Source organism: Gopherus flavomarginatus, chromosome 6 (assembly GCF_025201925.1).
Source record: "Gopherus flavomarginatus isolate rGopFla2 chromosome 6, rGopFla2.mat.asm, whole genome shotgun sequence".
Classification (NCBI taxonomy): domain Eukaryota; kingdom Metazoa; phylum Chordata; order Testudines; family Testudinidae; genus Gopherus; species Gopherus flavomarginatus.
Genome location: NC_066622.1, coordinates 42,835,722 through 42,861,307, shown reverse-complemented (window position 1 = coordinate 42,861,307; position 25,586 = coordinate 42,835,722). Strand labels below are relative to the sequence as shown.

Below are 25,586 nucleotides of genomic sequence, written 5' to 3'. Positions count from 1 at the left end.
CATGACCCTACAGATTGAGAAGCTTGAAAACCAATAAAAAGAAGACACAATATCTTATTTGTTGGGACTGGGAAGGACTGACTCATGATTTTTAACCTCTTGGGGTTGGTAATACTGCATTATGGAATGACCAAACACACAATATTTTTTTAAAGTAACTTTCAATAATGGGAAATCTTGAAACGAATTATGTGATCACTAATTAAACTCTCCAGCAGATAAAAACTGAAGATAACTACTTATAAATAAAGAGCTTGAATACTAAAAACCAAATTATTGGACTCAAATAGACAAACTAACCTACAGGTCTCCACAGGACCTGGATATATATGAACAAGGGAGGAATTTGGCTCTAAATCCCTGTCAAATGTGATTTGAAATGAAGGAGATCAAACCCCACAACAATAGGTTATCATGCAAATCTATAGCTGCACTGATGAACTGCACACAGACAAAATTGTATATAAAATGCATCTGTAACACCATTCTCTTAAAGATATAATTATAAATATACCAATTGCTACATAAATCTGAAAATGCCACATATGGAATGCCCCCTGCCCAAAGGATTACCCTGCAAAAAGAATAAAACAGAACCCTACAAATTATTAGCTTCAAATGTGTCTAGAGCCAAATGTAATTACACGGTGCTTCTAAGCAACGGTCTATCTTCCATGGCAGTTCTCAACAGCTACCTGGCAAGCTGGTACCCTAGTACCATTAAGTTCTGAAATTAGGTGTGCATAACTGAACAAATGGATGCAACGGATTATCCAAAGTCATGTCAGTGCATGATACAGAAACTCCATGAGATTTTAAGTACTTCAGTTTCTCATGTACAAGCAGATAGAAGTGCTTTTCTACTTATCAGACAATTTTGCTCTTGACTGACATGTGATTTGTAAAATAACTCAATAAATCTGCATCTTCTGTTCAGAAAGATTTCTGAAACTGGCAAAAAGTGATTAGTTACCTGATCCCGAACTGAGCATTGAACCTCCATAAATATCCAGAGCCAGTTGAGAATAGGCATAGCCAAAAACTGTAATGCTCAGGCCAACCAGAAGCACGAGTTTTAACAGTGACTCCAACACTGCTGCAGCCATTGCAATATCATCCTGGGAAAAGAATTTCATGATCTACATGAATCAGAAGCTACAGAATTCTGCAGTTTATTTTGATAGACATTTTCACAAATAATTACTTTTAAAAAGAACCGCATTTTTCTACTGCTTTAGAGAGATCGTAAAGTTTTCATTAAGTTTTGAGCAGAAAAGAATCCTGTGGCACCTTATAGACTAACAGACGTTTTGGAGCATGAGCTTTCGTGGGTGAATACCCACATCGTCAGATGCAAGTTTTGAGTTATCCTTATACATTTTGTGTACAAACATATGCACTTTTCAATCTTAACATACTGGTCATTTATCTAGCGTTTTATATGTTCAAAGCTATTTCCACTACATTATGCCTCACTGAAGTAGTGGTAAACTGAGAAGGGCAAAGTATTTTTCCCAAGGCCACAGTGATTGAGTGGCAGAGGCAGGATTTTTACTGCCGTGTAGGAACACAGTATTTGCATACCAGAACAGTCTGTTAACTCTAGTGTCCCTTCCATAACAGCGGCCTATACTAGATAGGTGACAGAAAAGTGAAAATTTATAAGGCACTTGGCCAATTATATAACATGAACATGAGAAAATATTCATTTATTACCCCATGCACCAATCAAACAATGCCCTGAAGCAAGAGATTTTATTAACCCTGTTTTATAATGTGTACCAACAAGTACTACTGAAAATAAAATAACCAATTATATTATTTGTAAATTCCAGAGGCTGAACTTTATGTTTTATGAAGTATTCCTTACATAGACTTGCATCTATAATTCACTTCCCTTGTTTTATTGTTATTCACCACCATGAAAAGGCAGTACAAGGCAGTTTTTACTATGCACTTCATAATCTCAAAAAGCTCAGTGACAGACTCATCTGATTATTCTCTTTTCAAAGCCGGAAAAAAAACTATTTTTTTAGTGTAGTTAAGTGGCAATACGACTACATAGTACTTGTTGAGTTCCATGTGTTTTCAAAGCATTGCACAAAGTAACTAGGAGCGTTTTTGTCAGTTAACTTAGAATAAGACAACCTAAATGGTGTGTGTGCAAGTGAGTTGAGTGAGGTTTATGTAAAACTATTTTGCAATGTATTAACATTGAAGCTAACGTTCTGGAAAATACTATACTATGGAGTTTTGTTCCCTTTATTCATTTTTACTTAAGGATGTAAGAGTGGACATTCTGGGCCAGACCAATGGTCCATCTATCCCCATATCCTGTCTTCCCATAATGGCCAGTGCCAGATGCTTAAGAGGGAATGAACAGAACAGGGCAATAATTGAATGATCCATCCCCTTAATCCAGGCCCAGCTTTTGAAACATCTAGAGCATGGGGTTGGCATTCCTGACCATAATAGCCATTGATGGACCTAATTATTTTTGAGCTCAGTTATACTTTTGGCCTTAACAACATCCCCTGGCAATGAGTTTAACAGTTTGATTGAGCACTGTATGAAGAAATACTTGTATTTTAAACCTGCTGCCTATTAATTTCATCGGGTGACTCCTAGTTCTTGTGGTAAATGAAGGGGTAAATAACACTTCCTTATTCACTTTCTCCATTTGTGATTTTATAGACCTCTATCACATTCATCGCCCCCACCTGCCACCCCCATCTCTTTTCTAAGATGAAGAGTCCCAGTCTTCTTAATCTCTCCTCACATGGAAGCTGTTCCATACCCATAATCATTTTTGTTGCTCTCCTCTGTAACTTTTCCAAAAATTCTAATGTATCTTTTTTGAGATGGGATGACCTATTAGCATTTTACCAGTTGGGTTATTTTAATACTCGTTCATCTCTCCCCAATCCTTCTTTATTTTCTATTTCACTTCTTTTTACAACTCTAATCCTCCAAAAAAACTTGAGATTAGATTTGGCACCCTAATTAACCAAAATGAATTAAGAAATTAGACAGTGCGGATGTCTGTGTGCTTACTTTTACCATCTTTGAGGAACACACTTTTGCAGTGACTCTCCCACCCTATCCTTTCCCCTAAATATTAAAGGAAAAACTTACTCCCTTTAGGCGCTAGTAGATTTTTATGATTAGTTCTTTACTTATGTTAAAGCACAGTTCTATAACAGATGTTTACTAATTTAGAATTACACTCAACCTACTTGTTTCTGTAGCTTTACATCTGTCCCTCTTTCCAGCACCTTAGCAAAGAAAATGTAAAAACTCTCCTCTATTGGCAAAAAGATAAATCTAGCCACCAGAGAACCAAGGTTATTCACTATGTCATACACACCTTAAACAAAACAAAAACCAGAGAAACAATATATTAAATTTTATAAAATATTTTATTTTCAGCTTCCCAGTTCTAGATCTTAAAAAGAGTTATGTGCATACAAACTCCTTTTGAGCTAGCATTTCTGGTGAATGGTCATAAATAAAACAGCACTTTGTCTCACAATATATAGTAGAGCACTTTTAAAAGAAGCAGTATTCCTATCCATAAGGATTTTGGACCTAAACATATTGATAACAGTAAGCCGCCAGAATTGCAAATCTCATTTTTGGACAGAAAGACAAGTTTGGGTGAAACTTACTTTATGTACAAATGTGTAATACCCCTCAAATTACATTAATATTAGCAGGGGATGACTGTAGGAAAAACTCGTTGAGATAAGATCAGTAGACACCGCAGAACAAATGTTGTTTCACTGAATGGGTACAAGATCAGGACTTGGAAGAATTTTATATAAGCTACCAGAATGACACTCTACAACACTCTAACAATTCTACCCCCAATAAGAAGTTGACTAGGGTCCAGTCTTGCAAAACCTACTGTTCATTACTACAATGTGAATACTCACAGTGTATTAAGTACATACATAACTCTTTTCAGGACCATGACCTATGAATGAAATAATGGTCCTAGTTAGTTTCCCAACCCTGGGAAAAATACAGTATTAAAAAAAATCCATGCTGTTGCATTAGTGTAAATTTCAGTTGCCAGTGCCTTGGAATACCAAGGAGAAAAAATAAAATAAAATGCAATCAATGCACGTATTCAAAGAGAGAAGTGATGGCAGCAAAAGCCTCAAAAGGAGGCAAAGACAGTTTAACAAAAGTGCTACGTAAGATACACTATAAAATGTACAATGTTCTTGCCTTCTCAATTACTACGGGGAAAATTTTCATCACGAGAAACATAAAATTAAAACCTTTAATCATAAACTACTAACATCTTTTCTGTCTACATCTTGCACTTCCCCATCATTTCAGTACAAAGTCATTAAGACTTTGAGATCATCTCTGAAGTTTCAAAATACCTTTTCAATGTGGTGTCTTAATTTCTAAGTTTATGTAAAACCAAAAACCAATAACTTTGTTACCACTTGGTAATATCATGCTTACCCTGGTCTCCAAAATTTAGCACATTCAAAAAAGTCATCACATATCTTTCACCTGTAAATTCAAAACAAAGAAATGAACAACTAACAATGAATGTTAGTACCCATATCCTTTTCCAGTTTTTATTCATCTACTTCTAGCAGGCAATGTTGTGAGGAAGCCAAAAGAAAAAGTTTTAAAAAAAAATCTACTAATTACACCATAGGCCTGGCATGAACTGAAGTCAATGCGAATTGAAGATGCAAGCAGCTCTGAAAGTCAGGCACAAAGTGTTGAGTTGGACAGCTAGAAACAGAAACAGCAAAAACTGTGGATGCTTTAAGAACATTTTGTCCTCACTGATCAGTAAAGAAACCTAACTGTTCTTTAATTAAATCTATCATGTTTAACACATCCCAGAAATCAACAGCAATGTGATTAATATAAAACTTTCAGAACAGTTCCAAAATGGATCAAACATGACCCAGTTTTCTCAAACTCCAGATTAACCATAAAATATAATTATTAGTATGTATCACCAGCATCTGTATTTTCCAGTCATCCATTACTCTTTTAAAACTTACTTCCTCTTCTCACTGCAGGAGATGCTGGACATTCATATTATTGTATACACAGGAGACGTTAAATAGGAAAAAGGCAAGGAAATGATGAATAAAGAGTGACCTAAACTGGCACAATGTAAATGATGTTCCAGATTTGCTCAATGTTTAAATTTCTACTGCAACAGAAAACCCTAAAGGTATATCTGCATTGCAATGTAAACTCAGGCTCAAGCTTAACTCCCCTTTCATCCACACACCAATCATGCTAAAACTAGAGCTCAGACTCAGGATCCCAAGAACCCACCAGGCTGGAAGGGCCGAGCCAAAGTCAAGCCAGGACCCAGGCTTCAAGCTCCATTGCTTTGCAGTGTAGATACAGCCACAATGGACTTGTGCTCTGGGAGTGTGCCAAAAGTATCCCACAGTCCCATAGGCTGACTTTCTTTGTCCTCTAGACAATTAAGTTTATCCATATTGCACTATGAAAAAAGGGAGAAAGCAGCCACATGTTCAGAGGGCACTAGGAAATCTGGGATATGCATAGTTGGACTTGGGCCAGTATAATGCAGTGTTTGTTAACCTAAGGTTTGAGCATCTACACGAATATGTAAGCCCCAGGTTAACAAACCCAAGGCCTGCTAATATGACTTCTACTAACACTAGGCTTACTTTGTGGCATATACATCCTCAAATCTCATATAGATACTTAATTTGTGAACATTGTTAAGATGCAACATTTAAGAATGTGTGAGAAAATAATCCTTAAATTGATTCTGTTCCATACTAGCCAATCTTCATGATTTGTTGAGTTTATTTTCTTACAAAAAGCATCTGGATTTTTTGTGCATTTGTTTTTAAAAAGACAAAATATGGAGTAGGCATTTATCAGCTACAACTGTTGGCCAAACTCACGTTCATTAACATTAGAACAAATCTGAAAAAGTCTCCAAGGCCAAAAGGCACAGAGGCTCTACCACAGTTGTGTTCTCATGCTTTACTATAACATACATTAAAAAAAAACCTTAAAAATATACCGTGACATATTGGGGCACAATCCAAGTCAGATAGGGGGCCATGTCACCCCTGTCCTGCAACCTTGGGTGCCTTACAGTTAAGGCTAAAATTATGTCATGGAGGTCACGGAAGTCATGGAATCCATGACTTCCAGTGACCTCTGTGCAGCTGGCAGCAGGAGACCCCACAGCAGCCCATCTTCCATGGGCAGCACAGGACCCCTCTTGCAGCTGCCCAGCAGCTGCAGGTGGTGGGACTCCCCGCAACTGACCAGCTGCTGCCATCAGTGGCAACCCCTGAGCTGCCCAGCCACCACAGCTAGCAGAGGTCCCCCCTGCAGCAGCTCAGTCACCGTGAGCAGCTGGAGCCCCGCTGTAGCTTCCTGCCGCTAGCAGTAGTGGAACCCTGAAGTTGATAAGGGGCCGCAGGTGGGGGGTGGAGAGAGGGCATACAGCTTCCAGTCGGTGGCAGCAGATGGACCCCGGGGCTGCTCAGCACCGAGGGGCAGGGGGCACCACCCTCAGGGCTCCCCAGCCTCCATTGCTGGCAGGGGGCCCCACCACAGCTCCTCTGCCACCATGGGCAGCAAGGAAATTCACACACACATAACAGCACCCAACCCTGCAGGGCAGCTGGGGGACCCCTCCCAGCCACTGGGCAATGGAGTCCTTGCAGCTCCCAAGTGCTGCAGCAGGGAGGGGGCAGGGTGCTGGACCCTCCTCCCTTCCCATTTTGTCAGAGATGTTTTAGTAAAAGTCAGGGACAGGTAACGGCTTCTGTGACTTTTTGTTTATTGCCTGCGACTTTTACTAAAAATATCCATGACAAAAATTGTAGCCTTAAGTACAATGCCTTGCTGTAGTAGCTCCCACCTGAGCCACTCAGCCATCCAGCATACAAGCTACACCCCGAGTGTCCGTGCACAATTGTAGTCTGCCAGCTACACCCTGGCTCTTACCAGCCTTGGTTATACTGCAGGGTGACTCCAACACATCCCCAGTCCCAGATCTTCCCCCAGAAATGATTGTCCTGCATTGCCCCACCCTCTCCTGGACAGTACAAATATATTTAATCTATTATTCCTTTAAAGGAATAATGTGCCATCTTATTAAATAGTTACCCACGCCCTCCAACTTAAACACACTGGATTAGATTAAACAGTAAAACTATTGTATTAACTACAAAGAAGTAATGAGGCATAAAAAAGTCAGAAATGGTTACAAGAAGATAAAATACTTACTTGCTTCTACTTAAGAAACTAATCTAGTTGCAAAGCAAAACTTTCTAACCACATGCTTCCAACAAGATTACTGACCAAACTCTTGAGGTCAGGATCACCACTACCACCACACCTCTCATCCTCCAGAGTCCAACGGCTGTTTTCTTTTGCCTTTTTAGGTGTGGTGCTAGAGACAGACAGGGAGAGAGAGGAAGGTGTCTTGGAGCATCTGCCCCTTCTTTTATAGTCCTGTTCCTCCTTTGAGACGAGTAACTCCATGCTTTTTTGCTAAAATGCAGATTTTTGTCCTTACTCCCTTCCTCACCAAAGAAAGGTCACTAAGCAGGTAATGGCTCATCAGCCTTGTTGACACCCAACTGAGGCATTAGCTTCCCTTTGTCTCTGAGGAACTGGTTTAGCCACTCCCCAAACTTATTTGGGAAACATACTTCAGTCATGATTTCAGCTTATGTTCATAACTTCACATATAATGTTGCTATATGCATTTTAACATAATATTGATCAGCAAATTATGCATTTTAAATAATACCTCATAAGGCATACCTTGCACAAACATTATCACAATAGTGTAGGGTGTATATAGGAATGTATACGTACAGGGATATATTCAGTCACACTTACCCTTACAAATTTCATGCAGTCAAAAATGTTCTGCCCAGCTCTACTGGAAAAGCACAGAAAATAAGGCTGGGCCACCAATATGCTGATAACTCCTTTCCTATTGTGGGTGTCAGTATCACAACCACACTGTTATTAGTCTTTTGTGATTCTTTTCAACCAAATGTTATCTGTGGTTTCTTGCTATTGAATTGACAGCCAAACAAGCAATACCAAGGTCTTTCCAACCATGGACAGGCATGAAGAGGACACATAATACTCACCTTCTGTCAGCATCTGTTTCAAGAAAGATTGTTTAAAGAAGCTCCAAGTCAACCTAGCCTCTTTCCAGTCAACCACTATCTGCAAGAAAGAAACACGTACTGTGTTTTAATCACTGGAGTTGATTTTGAGAATTAGTATGTGAATACATTGCTCTTATCATCAAGGCCAACTCCATCTACTCTAACCCCCTGTACTAACCAGGAAAACCATCTCTATTATCTAATGACGAACGTAAAATATTCTTGAATACAAGCACAGACTTATCACTACAAGGTGACAGACTGAGATCAGTCTCCACTGCATCGCACCCTACAGAAACAAAAAAAGAACAAGAATAGCTGAAAGTTTCTACCAGAAAGCATTGTGCAGCACAGGATGGGACCAGGGAGAAGTATACTGCAGCTGATTCCTTGATATGCAGTAAGCACATATGCAGACGAGACGCGATAAATCGATTCCTGATACATCAAACACTACCTGCCGATCCAGCGGATAGTATAGACGTAACCTTACTCTGCTAAGCCTCTACCATGAGGCCAGCTGAAACATTAGGAAGGGCCAGCTTTCTTTCTGCCTCAAGCTCAGTTATTGAGTGTTGTTCTTGAACTGCATGCCAAACCTGAGTAGACTGAGTAAAGTCTGGGGTGGGCAAGCTTTCTGGTCTCAGGGACACATCTGGAAATAGAAATTGTATGGTGGGCCATGAATGTTCACAAAATTGGGGTTGCAGTGTGGGAGGAGGTAAGAGCTCTGGTTGGGTGTGCGGGCTCCGAGGTGAGGCCAGAAATGAGGACTTCAGGGTGAGGGAGGGGGCTCCAGGCTGGGGCAGGGAGTGGGGTGCTGGGCAGTGAGGGCTCCAGCTGGGGGTATGGGCTCTGGGATGCGGCTGGGGATGAGGAGCTTGGGGTGTAGGAGGGTGCTCTGGGCTGAGACCAAGGGATTCGGGGGGCGGGGGGGGTCAGTGCTGTGCAGGCTCCGACTGGGGATGAGGGGCTTGGCGTGCAGGAGGGAGCTTCAGGGTGGGATCGAGGGGTTTGGAGGGTGGGAGGGGGATCAGGGCTCGGGCAGGGGGTTGGGGTATGGGAAGAAGCTCAGGGGTGCAGGCTCCAGGCAGAACTTACCTCAAGTGGCTCCTGGAAGCAGCGGCACATCCCTTCTCCAGCTCCTACATGGAGGCGCAGCCAGCTGGCTCTGCACTCTGCCCTGTCCGCCCCATTGGAGCACCGGAGGGGGGCCACGCCGCAGCTTCTGGGAGCCGCATAGAGCAACCCCTGACCCTGCTCCCAGCTGAAGCGCCAGAGCGGGGCAAGCCTCAGACCCCCTCCCCAGCAGGAGCTCGAGGGCCAGCTTAAGACAGCTGGCAGACCAAATCTGGCCCACGGGCTGTAGTTTGTCCACCCCGGAGTAAGTTGTTCTCAATAAAGTTCTACCCTGGATACAACTGGGAAAGGCTGAAAGAAGGGAGAACACAGTGCTGCTGTAAGAGCATTAGTAAGCATGGAGAAAGCGATCAGATGATCATGCTTCTCATATTTAGGAGAAGGAGCAAATAAGGTCTACATCTAATTGGAACTGCATGCAAGTGCTACAAGTCCTAGGAAGCACACTATTAATATTTAAATGCCTCTTCAGTTAAGAAGGGGGTGCCCAGTGCAGTAATTGTGAACAATGAAAGGTTTAATATACTGAGATTTGTGGCCAGATCATCAATGATTAACTAAATCACAGCCAAAGGGTAAGTTGGAGCAAAGATTCCCACTCTTAGATCTTGTGTTGACAGAGCAGACAAACCCTGCTTTGGTTCCCTTTTGCTTAACGTGAATGCATTTGTTAAAATAGTGGTTTATTTAATTATTGAGATGAGTAACACTATTTCTGTTAATGCTCTAGATTAGAGAGATACAATGGGTAAAGTAATATCTTTTACTGGACCAACTTCTATTGATGAAAGAGCCAAGCTTTTGAGCTTACACGGAGCTCTTCTTCAGTCCAGAGCTGAACAGAAGTTGGTCCAATAAAATATATTACCTCATCCACCTTGTCTCTCTAATATCCTGGGACCAACACAGCTACAGTAACACTGTGACAGCATTCTATATTGTTTGCAAGCACTTTTTATTAGTAATAACAGATTTAGCTGTGCCTTAGAGCTCATCAGGTGAAGCAGCATGAAATGGTTTGTAATAATCGTGACTGACATGAAAAATTTAGTTAATGTCTATAGCTTATACTACTGCTCAGATATACTGTCAGTACCGTTTTAAGCTAAAAGTTAAAGAGTGTTATTTTGCATTCTATTGACTTCTAGAATACACATGCAGGGCTTAAAGCAAACAACGCTTTCTACAAAATTTCTCGCAGGATATCCACAAAGTGCAGTCAGCAAAAGGTCATTACTTCACCCTTTTGCATAAAACTGGATGCCAAACCCCTCCAAACCACTGCAACTTACTCTGGCAGCTGCAGACTTTTTCCTCCTTCTCTTCCTTTCTCCTGCTTAATGCCTGCCAAGTTGGCTCATCTGCTTCAGACTCAGCTGCTGCTTTTATGCAAGGCAGTGCTGCCACCACCACTTGGAATATGAGCACCTGCAGCCTCACTGGGGAGACAGGAGCACACACCAACCGCTGAGTCCACCTCTAAATTGTTGCAATTTTTCTGACAGCAGGAAGATAGAAGCAGGCATCTGTGCGTGCAGGTCTCATACTCGGTGTGGCTAGTAATGGACAGCATCATCACTTTGGACAGCAGTTTGGGGGCGGGGGGGAAGGAGAGAGACTAGGCAGCTGGTGCAACTTCTGCCTCCCTGCTGAGGCCGCAGCTGCTCATGTGCACCAAAGAACAGCAGTACCATCTCACATAAAAATAGCTACTGAACTTGCAGCAGGTAAGCCAGCTTGGCAGGCAGGTGGACACCAAGCAGCAGACAGGAAGAGAGCGTGGAAGAAGTCCGCAGAGCCAGAGTAAATTGCAGCAGTTTGGGAGTGGATTCAGCAGCCAGTTTTATGAGAGGCAAGATGGCCACCACTTGAAATTGCTGCTCTAACATGACACTGCCACATGCTACAAGCCACACTGAGCCTCAGACCAGTGCGCACAGGTGCCCACTTCTACCTCCATGCTGTTGGAAAAATTCAGGTATTGGGATAATTTTGCCCAGTCCATTAAATCACGATTTTCCTCAGAGCCCTATCTATGAAGAGAATGGAACATGTTTTGCTGAATAGGGATTCTGAATATTTCAGAGTTCAGTATTTTCCAAAAACATTGGGTAGAAAACTCCCTGGCACAACAGTTAGATTATCATTCCTTTAGGAGAGAAACTAACCTGCTTGGAATTCAATCACTAATACTCATTCTATTCATTATTACATGCAGCTACATTCTTAAAGGTCTGCGCAAAAATACTAGAAAATATATTTCAGTGAAACAATCCTGCATCGAAGAAATTAGCTCATTAATAACTGATTTAATTTCTCACTTCAATAAAAAGAGTGCTTGAGAAGCTTGGGGGAACCTGAGTGTTGACCAAAGTGAGGTGGTGGCCATGTTTTAAATAGTAATAAAAGCTTTATTAATACAAGGAGAACCATTACAAGAATAATTTACTCAACCTGTTTGTTCTTGCTCAACTGTATCCTCTGCAAGGAGGCTACATTCTGCAAACTCACATTTAAGATGGGTATTACTCAAATTGTTTCTCCTTATTCAGCAAAACCAATTCTGAAATTCCCTCATTCATGAAAGACAACAATATTAAAAACTTCAAGCTCTGCAATTTACCTGGTCTTCAGTCAAGTTGGGTAACAGATCTGTAATTCTAGAAACTGGAAAAGATTTCTTTGTTGCTTCAGGAGAACCCAAAAACTTCATGAAATATATTACATAGCACAGCACCAGAATACTGGTGTATAAAAGCTGAAAGAAAAGATATGAAACATAATATAAACTCCAGATTTAAAACTACATACTAGGATTCAGCTAAATAATAATTGGATACCTCACAATTATTCTGAAATGTCAAATAGTAGACTGAGTGAAGGAATAGTTTACAAACAAATGTTCTAAACTAAAATTACTACTATCACTAGTCACCCTAACACACAAAAATCCCATAACTTTTTTTTTTTTTTAAATCAGCACATTTTAACATTACTGGCCCCGATCTGTGTTACTCCACCCTAAAATTGGTTATGTTTGCACTGCAATAAAAGATTTGCAGCATGGCTGCAGCTGGCCCAGGTCAATTGATTCAGGCTCACAGGGCTCAGACTGAAGGGCTAAAAAGTGCAGTGTAGATGTTTGGAGCCAAAGCTCTGAGACCACACAAGTCTTTCACTGCACTGTTTTCCTCTTGTGTTGACCAATTCATTTCTCCTAGTTAGTAGATAGCCAATTATAAAGCTTTAATTAATTCATAGACTATTTTATTGTATTGTTCTGTGCCACAAGCAATTACATATGGAGAAGAGGTTTATAAATGATTCAAAACAGTTGAAATTTGCAGCCAAATTATAGTAATCTCTGTAAAAGGGGAACCTAAATGGAAGGACTGACAGCAACTACAGTGATAGACTGCATTAATATTATATAACACCACAGGTATGCACTACATTTTGCAGAAAAATTAAAGGCAGGGTATTTGCAATCTAAAGGCCTGATCTTACAAATTCTTACTGTGAAGTAGAGTTTTGCAGGATTAGACACTAAACTGGAAAGGGTTACAAAGATAAAAATATGTAATTGATTCAGTTTGTTATGCCCTAAAGTAAGGGTTCACGCATGTATTTAACAGAGGAACAGCTATCTTTCAAATCCAGATTCAGTCCATAGATTATTTCACCACCCATACAACTGCTATGATTATAAATCAATCTGATGAAGTCTTGGCGACAGGTCTGTTATTTTCCTACAGTGCCTAGCACAATAGGGATCAGGCCTTTAAGTGCTACCACACCATAGAAAAATAACGTAAGTATTTAGTCTGCACAAAGGCTCTCTTAGTTTGGAATAAAAACTCAAATCTTAAATGCCAGTTATCAAAGTTGTTACATATAAACACTGATCTATTTGGTCGTTTATCATTGAAATTCTTTGCTAAAGAACTCAGGATCTTATTTCTCATACACAAAGACATCTACAATAAGGCGGGAAAAAATCAAAACGTATTTGTTGAATTGGTACACACATTGTCATCTCCTGCTGCAAACAGCAGGAATCCAAAGTAACAAATTCAAAGATTAAGCCTACCAATCATTAGCATGTATAAATGAATTAGAAATAAGCGAATAATAAGTGTCCATATTTGGAGAACGTGCATGCATACATAAAACATGGTGCGTGTTTCTGTTAGCACTAAACTGGATCAGTCAAAATGCTAAATGCGTAGTGGACATAGATATACAAGAATAGTATTGTGTACAATATTGCAGAAGCATCTTCCTCTTACTTTCAGAATTAGTTAACTGGCTAAATCCAAGAGGCAGCAGCAAACAGACGTTTGGCGAGTCACAAATATACAGTAGAGAACACAGAGAAAACTTACCTGGGCCAAAGAAAAAATGTAAAGTCCCCATTGTGGATACAGCACTACTAAAATAACTGTCAAAATGCATTTGGAGATTATTGAAAGACTTTCAGCAATTACCTAAGTTTAAAAAAACAAAAAACAGATTCACTGGCAACTGCATCAGTCAGAAGACCTGAAGTGTACACAGACTGCATATTCATTTATTATATATGTACATTTAAATACAGGTGTTAAATATTAGGTATCAGACTTCCATGACCAAAGGGATCTCATCACAATAGTCTTTAACTTCATTCAAAGTTATGTGGTTAAATACCCTAGTCGTCTTTGACTAACTCAATCAAGACTTTCTCCATCATTATCCAGTATATGCAAGTATAGTGCTCATTTTACTAACCTTAAGCCTTATAAACAAATGTGCTTGTGCCAAAACCCAGAATGGCTCTCCTAGAAGTTCAACCACTGCAGAAAGACCAAATGCAACTACTCCAATCTTATAGTAGGGAACTGAGTTAGGATTAGGAACTTCAAGTAACTGTAGCCAGATCCAGCCCAGGAACAGTGACCAACATAACCCTAAAGGAACTCTTTAAATAAATACATAAATAAATAAAGTCAAATAAATTGTTTTTCTGAGTTATAGAGGTGCTTATCTAAATAGAAAAACACAAATTAAATTAAGTGATCACATATTGCAAGCAAAAGAGGAGGGAAACATGCAGTTTTCACTTTGCTATATACAATTAAAATATTTGAATTGATACTACAGGATACAAGTATTCATATTTCATTTCTTTGTAGTGATTATATTTACATAAATACATTAAACGTTCTAATGGAAAAAGTTCTAACCATTACCACCCACTTTTTAACTGCTCCCAAAAACAAAAAAACAAAAAAAAAAACCCCACCACACCACAACCTTGCCCATTGTTGCTGTTGTTTTAAAAAGATCTCTGACAAACTCCCTTGACTTCTTTTTATAGGCCTACTCCAAAGCAGTACACTAAGGAACTGTCGGTGCATGTCAGCAAGGTTCACAAGATACTTTTCAGAGTAGCAGCCGTGTTAGTCTGTATCCGCAAAAAGAACAGGAGTCCTTGTAGCACCTTAGAGACTAACAAATTTATTTGAGCATAAGCTTTCATGGGGTTACAGCCCACTTCTTCGGATGCATAGAATGGAACATATAGTGAGGAGATACATATACAACAGGGGCTGGCAACCTTTCAGAAGTGTTGTGCTGAGTCTTCATTTATTCACTCTGATTTAAGGTTCTGCATGCCAGTAATAAGTTTTAACGTTTTTAGAAGGTCTCGTTCTAGAAGTCTATAATATATAACTAAATTATTGTTGTATGTAAAGTTACTAAGGTTTCAAAATCTTTAAGAAGCTTCATTTAAAATTAAATTAAAATGCAGAGCCCCCCGGACCAGTAGCCAGGATCCGGGCAGTGCGAGTGCCACCTAAAATCAGCTCGCGTGCCGCCTTCGGCACACGTGCCATAGGTTGCCTACCCCTGATATACATACAGAGAACATGAAAAGGTAGGAGTTGCCCAACCAACTCTATGAGGCTAATTAATTAAGATGAACTGTTGTCAGCAGGAGGAAAAAAAAACGTTTGTAGTGATAATCAAGATAGCTCATTTAAGACAGTTTGACAAGAAGCTGTGAGGATACTTAACATGGGGGAAATAGCAGCATCACTTGCCCCATAACCTCAGCCGTGCTGAACACAATGCCATCAACAGCCTCGAGAAAAACTCTGACATGATAATCAAAAAGGCTGACAAAGAAAGTGCTGTCATCATGAATAAGTTGGAATATGAACAAGAGGCCGCTAGGTAGCTCTCTAACAGCACATTCTACAGGTCATTATCCTCTGATCCCAGCTCCCACCTTTTCATGTTTTCTGTATGTATACATATATCTCTCCTCACTATATGTTCCATTCTGTGCGTCCGATGAAGTGGGCTGTAGCCCACAAAAGCTTATGCTCAAATAAATTTGTTAGTCTCTAAGGTGCCACAAGTACTCTTGTTCTTTTCATGGATACTTTGTTCACAGCAGGCTAGTAATGGGCTAGATTTGCACCCCAGCTTGCCATGAACTAAATGTTTGCACAGACAAACCTGAAGAATCTAAGTAATAAGAAAACAACACACACTATATTTTGGCTGCTAGGCATTTTGGCTAGGCGCCTAGTTTTGCTTCTTCCACATTTGAAAACATAAGCAAACCTCTGATCTTATCTAAATGTGGCAGGTTTGTGAGTGAGGGGAGGACAAAGTGTTTCTCTGACTTCTCACTCTCCTATTCGCATTTCCCCTCCAAGGTCCTGTACTGGGCCAACTATTACTTCTAAGAAAAAGCTGTACTCTGCTTCCTCCAGTACTTAATTAGCCTCTAAAGTAACCAAAGATTGCTGAGCCCTCAGGGACCAACCACAATGCTTTCACAGTGCTCCAAACCCCAAAGAGATTTGGGATCAAGCTCTAGATCCAAACTTGGATCCTCCACATAAATTAAAACCTTCATTTTCGGTTTCACTTCTCCCCATGGGGAGAAGATAAGCAAACACACACAACAGATGCTAGTCACAAAGCTTAAGGCGCTACCAGAAGGCATTCAGGTACTATGGTGATGAATGCTGTATAAGAACCTCTAAGGAATTTAGTTCTAATACTTTTGAAGAACATGTTCCTAAATAATCAAATTTTGCCTAGTGTGTATCTTGACTATAGAATTTACTTCCCCAGTATAGCTCCAAAAGAGGCCAAGTCCACAGATACTAAGAGCACAGTATAAACAATAATACTTAACTCGCATACAGCACTTTTCATCAGTAGATCTCAAAACACTTTTAAAGAGGGAAGTAAGTATCATTAATCCCATTTAATCTAATGCCTTGAGTCTTTGTCCTGAGGCTGCAACCGAGGAGATCATAATGTGCTACATCCTGGAACAGTAGTCTAGTTAGGTAAATACATATTTTCATCTTTATATGTGCTCATACATCTGACAATGAATGCTTTTATAAACATAGACTGGAAATAAATAAGAATCTCAAAAGGACACTTACGTTAGCCACAAAAGATTAATAGTTTTGGTCCAATTTCGCTTTGTGCTGCCACTCAAACAAGCCCTACGGAATGCCTCTCTGGCTAAGAAAACAATTGTAGAATAAAGCAGTGTTAGCCTAAAGAAAGGGAATAAAAAGAAAGTGATTCATTTGAGGGCTTGTCTTCATGTACAGCACTACAACGGCTAAACTGACGTTTAAAAACTAATCTGACAAAGCTACTTTACCTATAAACATAGTTTAAATACCACAGAGCAAAAACTTATTTCTAACAGATGATCTTATAATAAAAATCGTGCATAAGAGAGGGTTGACCAAGTTGCCCACAATAGGGGAAGATGTGGTGTCATGATATATGGTTTAATACAAATATAGGCAAATTATATTTTTTTTTCTCCCTCATGTGCTACATTGTTAATATCCAGTTCTGAAGGGCAGGAAAGGAATAAGATTACAGCAGTGTTTTTCAAACTGATGCTCCAATCTTTACCAGATAAGGTTTAAGTAAGTCCCAGGGAAGTTGGGAGGAAAGGGAATACTCTACCCAATTTGCTTAAGATTTGCCAAAGCCAACAAGAGGTACCTGTATGTTCAATATTAAATATTAAGAACCTACTAGACAGTTACTCATTATAACTTCAAAACTGAACATTATAAAGCTACTCTTATCATAAGATTACAGGCACACCATTGTACAGTTCAAAATTCAGACAGTAATGTTTCTAATGCCACTGGAAACAGCTCTGAACATTTCACTTAGTCGTCCTCCTAGTCCATGAGGCAGAAAGTGAAATGGATTGATACACATCTCTACCTCAATACAACGCAGTCCTCAGGAGACAAAAAAATCTCACTGTGTTATAGGTGAGACCATGTTATAGGTGAGACCGAGTTATATCAAACTTGCTTTGCCCTCCCATGTTCCTTGTTCCCTGACTGCCCCCTCCAGAGACCCCTGTCCCTAATCACCCCCAGGACCCTACCCCCTACCCAACCCCAGTCCCGACTGCTCCAATCCCTATCCACCTCCCACTTTCCCCAGACAGGGACTCACCAGCAGTGGGAAGCGGAGCAGCCTGGCCCCAGCCCACTCTACTCTGCCACCTCCCAGCTGCAGTGCTCTGCTTCCTGCTGCTGGTGAGTGCGGGGAGGTTGGGGAAAGGATGCCCGCCCCCCACACACACTCACTGGCAGCGGAGCGACGCGGCCCCAGCTCGCTCCACTTTCCTCGCCCTGGCCCCAGCCATGTCGCTGGGGGGCGGCTGGGGAAAGGTCCTGCACTCACCTGTTCGGCAGGAAGTGAAGTGCCACGGCTGGGAGCTGGCGGAGTGGAGCTGTCTGGGGCTGGGCTGCCCTGCCTCCCACCGCCGGTGAGTGTGTGGGGGATCCCTTCCCCTAAGCCCCCTCCCCTGAGCAACACGCCTGGGGCTGGAGCCGGGGTGAGGGAAGCAGAGCAGGCTACTCCCGGCCCCCCGCTAATCCCTTGGGGCACTCTGGGACTGCGTTGCCCCCAAAAGTGCTCTCCCACAGCTCCTGTCCCCCGGACCTTGGGGGGGGAGCCCCTGACCGCCTTGGAGACCCTCTGCCCCTTATTGAACCCCTCGGCCCTGACCTGGCACGGCACCCTTAACATGCTGCTCAGAGCAGCGTGTCAGAGCTTTACCACCTTGTATGCGAACCCGCCTTATATTGGGTCACGTTATATCGGGGTAGAGGTGTACTTTCCTTGCTCGGATTTAGAGAAATCCAACAAGCAAACACCACAAAATACCAAGAAGTACTTTGTTAGATTTTATTTTTTTTCTGAAGTGTTACTAGCAACATGGGTAAAATTTGTTTTTAAACACAAGGCATATAATCTTACTTCAAGCCTTTAAAGTGTACTGACACCAGCATCTTCATTATGCTATCATGCACCCCCTTTTTAAAAATCTTGCATTAGGGAAAGCCCAAGTACTTCATTTGTATTTAGACAAGGAACAATGTGACAAACTTCTATATTGGAATCATTCACCATCAATTCTATTCTTCATTACCTTACATTCACAAGGCCAATCATTTCTTTTGATACATAGCGGAGAGTAAATGCATTTAAGCCAAAAGTAATCACCCGAAACAATATCTGTGAAGAAAACACATAGAATAAGTTGCATTAGTTACTTTCAAATATGGACCAATATCAATCTTAACAAGGGACCAGATCCTGTGCAGGGCTAAGCAACTTCTGAAAGGTGCTGAATTCTTTCAGCTGCTACTGAAGTTGATGATCATACATGCTCTGCTCACATGAGGTGTCCAGTATCTCACAGGATTAAGCCCATTGACAATAATTTTTATTACTTGCTATCTAAATCAGTAGTTCTCAACCAGGGTATGACACGTCAATCATCTACATCATTGTTTCTCAACATAGAGGTTACGACTCCCAGTGTGATCACGGGATGGGTTTAGGGGCATCATAAGTGCAGGGCCAGTGTTAGAGGGTGACAAGCAGGGCAACTGCACAGGGCCCTACCCACAGGAGGTCTTGCAAAGCTAAATTATATGCGTCAGCACTGGGTGGCGGGGCTTGGGCTTCAGACTGCTGAAAGGCACACAGTAGGCTGCGAACACTGAGAACCACCCAGACAGCATCAATTTAATCTAGAAATAATATACATTGGAAACAACTCACATGCTAAATGCATTGTTAGTCTGGAAAGGAAAAATTACTTATAGGGAAGAACTACATGGAGGTGCAATGTCATGCATCTGACAAAGTGGGTATTCACCCATGAAAGCTTATGCTCCAATACGTCTGTTAGTCTATAATGGGGGTCTCAAACACGTGGCCCAAGGGGCTCTTGGGCATGTGACCCGCCAAGTTCCCTGCGCCCCTGCCCCTGCGCCTACCCGCAGGACTGCCCCCTGTGGCTTTGCGAGCCCCGCACCACTGTCTGAAGCAGCTGGCAGCACGCCCCTTCGGGCCGGGGTGGAGGGGGAAGGAGACAGAGGGCTCCTGCACTGCCTCCTTCCAGGCACGGCCCCCGCAGCTTCCATTGGCTGGGAACAGGGAACCGCGGCCAATGCGAGCTTCGTGGGAGGTATAGAGGAGCGGCAAGAGCAGCGCATGCACAGAACCCTGAGCCCCCCTACTCCCCCATGGGCTGCAGGAACAGGGTTCCACCTGCTTCCTGGAACGGAGTAGCGTGGGGCCGGGGGCCAGGGCAGGCAGGCAGGGAGCCTGCCCTTATCCCAGTGCGCGCCGCTGCCACCCTGGAACCGCTCTAGGTAAGCGGCACTGGGCTGGAGCCCGCACCCTGCATCCCAATGTCTAGTCAATGAATCTCCTCTTTGTCTGATCTAACCTACCAAGGCCATGACTACACTACAAAGTTCAAAGCACTGTCATGGGTGCCAGTGCGCCTGGTAATCCACCTCAATGAGGGAATTAGTTCCAAGCACAGGCAGCCGAGCCTGTCTACACTAGCGCTTTAAAGCACTCAAACTTGCTGCGCTTGGGAAGGGGGGGGATTTTTCACACCCTTGAACCAGCAAGTTAGAGCGCTTTAACTTGCCAGTATAGATAATCCCCAAGACTTAATTCAGTGAAATATTTTACATATATCCCCTCAGAAACCAAGAATCCCTTATCACTGTATCTGAATGCATAGAGTCTCCAAGTCAAGTTGTCTTATTTGCTGCTGGGATTCCCTGAATTCTTAATTCTAATTTTTTTCTTCTCATTTTTAGAGCACATGTTTATTCCGTTGGACCATCTGACTTCCATGCTGACTGAATTTCTGGGCCTATCGTCAAAACTTTGTTTTGAGTCAATTCACCAATGGGGTAAATATTGGTGGTCAGACCAATAGTCCGCCTCATCTAGTATCCTGTCTTGTGACAGCGGCCAATGCCAGGTGCTTCTAAGGGAATGATCAGACCAGGCAATGATTCATTGAATCATCCCATTGTCCACTCCCAGCATGCGGCAGTCAAAGAACATTTTAGGGACACGCAGAGCACGGGCCTGCATCCCTGATTATCTTGGCTAATAGCCAATTTACTTATCCTGAGGGACTGATCTAATTCTTTGTTCAATCCATTCATCGTTTTTCCTTGCAAAATATAATGAATGCACATCTACACCCCAACATACCTTTACAACCACAAGAATTCTAAAATCATGAGTTATACGCCCTCAAGTCAAGAAATTTTAATAAATAAATAATATTTTGCGTGTGCCTCTTTGTTCCTGAGCCTGTAGGGTGTAGTAAGGCCAGTTTCAATGCCTTGAGCTTAAACACCTGAATGAATCTTAGTCTACCCTCATACTGCCAAACATTTAATATACCTAAGGCCATATGTACACTTTAAGTTTGGGTTAACTCAAGTTAGTAACTGCAGTGACTCTATGGTGACATATGTCACTTGTGTGCATGCCTCCTGGACTCCTTGCCTCAGCAGTCAGGGTACTCACCAGAAGCACTTGTACAGATTCAGAGTGAGGTGCACTATGAATAGATATCCCACTGTATTTTGGGAAGCTTTGGATTGGCAGTGTATGCTGGGTAACAAACAGGCAGACGGGGTGGTTGTGGCCATGGGATCCAACTTCTTATAACTCATGTGATTAATCATCCACTAATTTTATAAGTATCCCATACATAAATGTATACATAGTGTTTACACCTTTTTTTCTAAAGCCACTAACCAGCCTGGCCCTCCTCACTATCTGCCATCTCACACGGAATCACGGAGCTTGCATGGCTCTGCACTATTGTCATGAGCATTTGCACCCAAAGGTGCATGCTCCTTTACTATTTGCAGATCAGCAAACATACATGTGGGATGTGACATTATACTCTACATTCTTTATGAAAATGTGTTTATAATATTATATTACACAAATGTTGCTCTACTGGTGGTTCTTGCCACAAAAGCTCCTCTAATCCAATGGCACTGTAGCGAGGTCAAGACTCACCAGCGCATCACCTCCTGCTGGTTGTCTCGGGAAATTAGCTCTCCAGGGTACAGAGCACCTCATACTGGCCAGTGTACCGAGTACCTCCTACTAGCTAGTGTCTCGCCTGCCACTGGCCACCCGTTTCCCTGCTGGACCCCGGTGCCGTTTACCTTTGGGTGCTGCCTCCACGGTAACCCCTTATTCTGGGTTTCCCTTCCAGGGGAACCCCCAACCCTCTAAACCCACCTTGCCTCAGGGGCTACTGCCAGTCATCATCCAGCACCTGCTCACTGGGGCAGACTGCAGTCTGCCATGACCACTCATCATTGGCAAGGGGTTAGGACCTGCTGCCTTTGCCTATCGCCAGGCTGCCCCTCTGCAGCCCAAGTACCTTTACATAGGTCTTCATCAAGGCCTGAAGTCTGGGGGTTTAACAGGCTGGAACTCCCCAGTTCCCCTTGCCCTTCCCCAGCACCGCTCCACTTCAAGTACCTTGCTCCCCTTCCCACTCACCCCAGGGCTAGAGTGAGACTTCTCCAGCTTCTGGCCTACAGCCCTCTTATCAGGCTAGCTGGGCCCTAACTGAGCTGGCCACAGCTGTGTACCATCCAGAAACGTATGTAAGGAAAAGGTTATTTTCATGTTTTGTCAACAAAGGAGTTAAGACTGTCATATCTTTAGCTCGTACCCAATTCATCTCACTTTCTGTTAGCATAATAGCTAATAATTGTTGTTCAGAATACCACAAGGCTAACACGTACGGCCCTTCGCAGCTCTCAGGAACTTCTAACGGTAAGAATTCACTAAGGCCATCTGATGTAGCTAATTCCTACAGACAGTCTCACTTACCAATGGTGTGAGAAACTGCTGCCTGTAGGAATTAGCTTCATTGCATTGCAGTGTTACAGGCAGCACATCCCTATAGTTTGCACTTTCATACATGTGTGTGTGAAAATGCTTTCTGTAGGACCCTGCTACCCGCAGCAGTGACAGGTCCTACTTTGCTAAAAATAGGTATTTCAAGCAGTCTCACATGTAAAACCAACTTGGTAGCTTTCTTTAACAGTGTAACAAGCCTACAAGTGGTAAATGCGGTATATCTTGCCTTTGGTAAGGCTTTTGATACTGTCTCCCATGACCTTCTCATAAACAAACTATGGAAAGGAAACCTAGATGGACATAACGATAAATAAGATGGGCATAACAAGTGAGGCTCTCCGGGGATCAGTTCTGGATATGTTTCTATTCAAAATCTTAATGATTGAGATAATAACACAGTGAATACACTTATAAAGTTTGTGAAAGTTTAAGGACCACAGAAAACACAACCTATGAGGGAAGACTGAAACATGATAACAGTTCTCCAGCATATACAAATAAAGTAGCATCTTTTTACAAAAGCTGTTTCTTACAATCTATACATATCACTAACTGCCAGAGATAGCACATTCCCACATGTAGCAATTTTACATACATTATAGTGCAAGAACCTACTATCTGTAGGCATTTGCTACAGCAGGTAGCAGTTTAATACAATAGCAGTTTCTTACAATCTACCCGTATCAGTAAGTGCTACCAGTAGCACACTCCTACGCGGAGCGGTATCCTACACTCAGGCCACGTCCAGACTAGGAAATAAAATCGATTTTAGATACGCAACTTCAGCTACGAGAATAACGTAGCTGAAGTCGAATTTCTAAAATCGAGGTACTCACCAGTCTGGACGGGGCGGCATCGATGTCCGCGGCTCTCCGCGTCGATTCCGGAACTCCGTTCGGATTGATGGAGTTCCGGAATCGATGTAAGCGCGCTCGGGGATCGATACACCGCGTCCAGACTAGGAAATAAAATCGATTTTAGATACGCAACTTCAGCTACGAGAATAACGTAGCTGAAGTCGAATTTCTAAAATCGAGGTACTCACCAGTCTGGACGGGGCGGCATCGATGTCCGCGGCTCTCCGCGTCGATTCCGGAACTCCGTTCGGATTGATGGAGTTCCGGAATCGATGTAAGCGCGCTCGGGGATCGATACACCGCGTCCAGACTAGACGCGATATATCGATCCCCGAGCAATCGATTTTAACCCGCCGATGCCGCGGGTTAGTCTGGACGAGGGCTCAGAGGAGTTCGCTCTTACACCGGAGAGAAGATCCCCTCCTTCCGCGTCTGCCTGCTCTGGAAGGGGCACCCCCCGGGCGTGGGGGGCGCCCAGCAGAGGAGCGGGGGGGGGTACCTGCAGCAGGGCGCTGGAGGAGGCCAGCCGGGTGGTCTCGCTCAGCACGTCCTGGGAGCCCATGGCTCGCGCCCCCGACGCGCCAGGGGAAGACGTGCTATCGCCGCACGCCGGCGGGACTCAGCACCCGGATCCCCGACTGCCACGCGTGGGAGCCGCTCTCAGCCTCCGCTCCGGCTCCATCCCGCTCCCAGGCCGGCGTCAGTCTCGGACTCCAGAGCATCGGGAAGTCAGTGGCGCTGCCGCATTGTCGCGCATCGATCTCGTCAGCAGGGGCGGAGCGTGGGACTCTGGCCGACCGGCCGCTTCCTGAGGCCGCCGGAGCGGAGCGCCTCACGCACCCTGAGGCGAGGCGAGGCGAGGCATTGAGCCGCTTCTCCGTTCCAGCCCAAACCCCGACAAGGAGACGTACCCCCGCTCCGCCCACACCCTTACAGGGGACGGGCAGACAGGCTCCCGCCCTAACCGTGAGAAGGGGCAAGGGGAGCCACACACCTGCCCCCCTGCATTAGGCGGGAGAATGGGGCAGCCCGTACACACAACTCCCCATGACCCTTGTACGGAACAAGTAAAAACACCTCCCAACACACGTCCTAACTCTCGAAGGCAGGGGCAGCTTTAGTATTTTGCCGCCCCAGCACGGCAGGCAGGCTGCCTTCGGCGGCTTGTCTGCGGGAGGTCTGCCGAAGCCGCGGGAACAGCGGACCCTTCACAGGCAAGCCGCCGAAGGCACCCTGTCTGCCGCCCTCGCGGCGATGGGCAGAGCGCCCCCCTGGCTTGCCGCCCCAGGCACGCGCTTGGCGTGCTGGTGCCTGGAGCCGCCCCTGCTCAAAGAGAGATGTCAGCTCACACCCAGCTCTTGCCTGAGCTCTTAGGGAGAAAGGAAAACATCCATATAGGTCCCCCAACCCCTATGGAGACAAGGCAAACACCACCAGTGCTCCTCCAGTCCTAATAGACCAGGAGAGACATCCTTCACAGGCACACAGCTCCCCCAAACTCTACCTTCATGGGACAAGGAAAGACAGCTCCCCAAACACCAACTCTTAAAGGCAGCATGGAGACACCTTTCACGCACACTCCTCTCCCTTTGGGTAGATTAGAGCTGTACTTTGATTCTGTCCTTGTGAAGTGAAAAATCTGGCTGTTTGATGAGACACATTCTCACTAATAACTATTTCTAACGTTTCCTCATGCAGCTGTCTCTAAGAGGTGCACCTGGCAACTATCCAAGAGCTCAGACCCACCAATGTATCAGTCAGGCTGATCTCAAAACGGCTGGTTTCCAGTGTAGAGTTTTGAGTCACTTTCACTCAGACATTTAGTTTTTTGATACCCACAATGTCAAAATAGATAACTTTTGTGTACTTCACCAAAGCAACGAACAGCCATGGGTATAATTCAACACCTGCTAAGGCCCAAATGTGGAATGCAGTGTGACATAAAGATCCAAAAAATGAGGAACACACAAATCATTCATGCGGGAAAATTAATTATTTGGAGTGCATTCCTTTAGTGCAAATAGCTCTTTGTGTTTATTTGTGATGTAAATTATTTTCAACAACAAAACTGAAGATACAGAAATTTGTATGGAACATAGGGAACTTTGGGAGTAAAATGAATCATGTTCCTCAAAAT

The 25,586-nt window shown here is 43.2% G+C and overlaps 1 protein-coding gene across 1 annotated transcript in view; it reads right to left on the bottom strand.

Annotated features, from left to right (window-relative positions):
- RFT1 (RFT1 homolog) overlaps positions 1-24,202 on the bottom strand; it is a 36,398-nt gene extending 12,196 nt beyond the window's left edge. The window contains exons 1-10 of the mRNA XM_050957821.1: positions 23,949-24,202; positions 18,805-18,890; positions 16,769-16,885; positions 14,082-14,271; positions 13,700-13,801; positions 11,938-12,072; positions 8,154-8,232; positions 4,480-4,530; positions 3,237-3,367; positions 974-1,118 (exon numbers count right to left, since the gene is read on the bottom strand). Of these exons, the coding sequence (XP_050813778.1) occupies positions 974-1,118; positions 3,237-3,367; positions 4,480-4,530; positions 8,154-8,232; positions 11,938-12,072; positions 13,700-13,801; positions 14,082-14,271; positions 16,769-16,885; positions 18,805-18,890; positions 23,949-24,011 (1,099 nt within the window). The 5' untranslated portion in view covers positions 24,012-24,202. The remainder of the gene's footprint in view (positions 1-973; positions 1,119-3,236; positions 3,368-4,479; positions 4,531-8,153; positions 8,233-11,937; positions 12,073-13,699; positions 13,802-14,081; positions 14,272-16,768; positions 16,886-18,804; positions 18,891-23,948) is intronic.
- Positions 24,203-25,586: the final 1,384 nt, after the last annotated feature.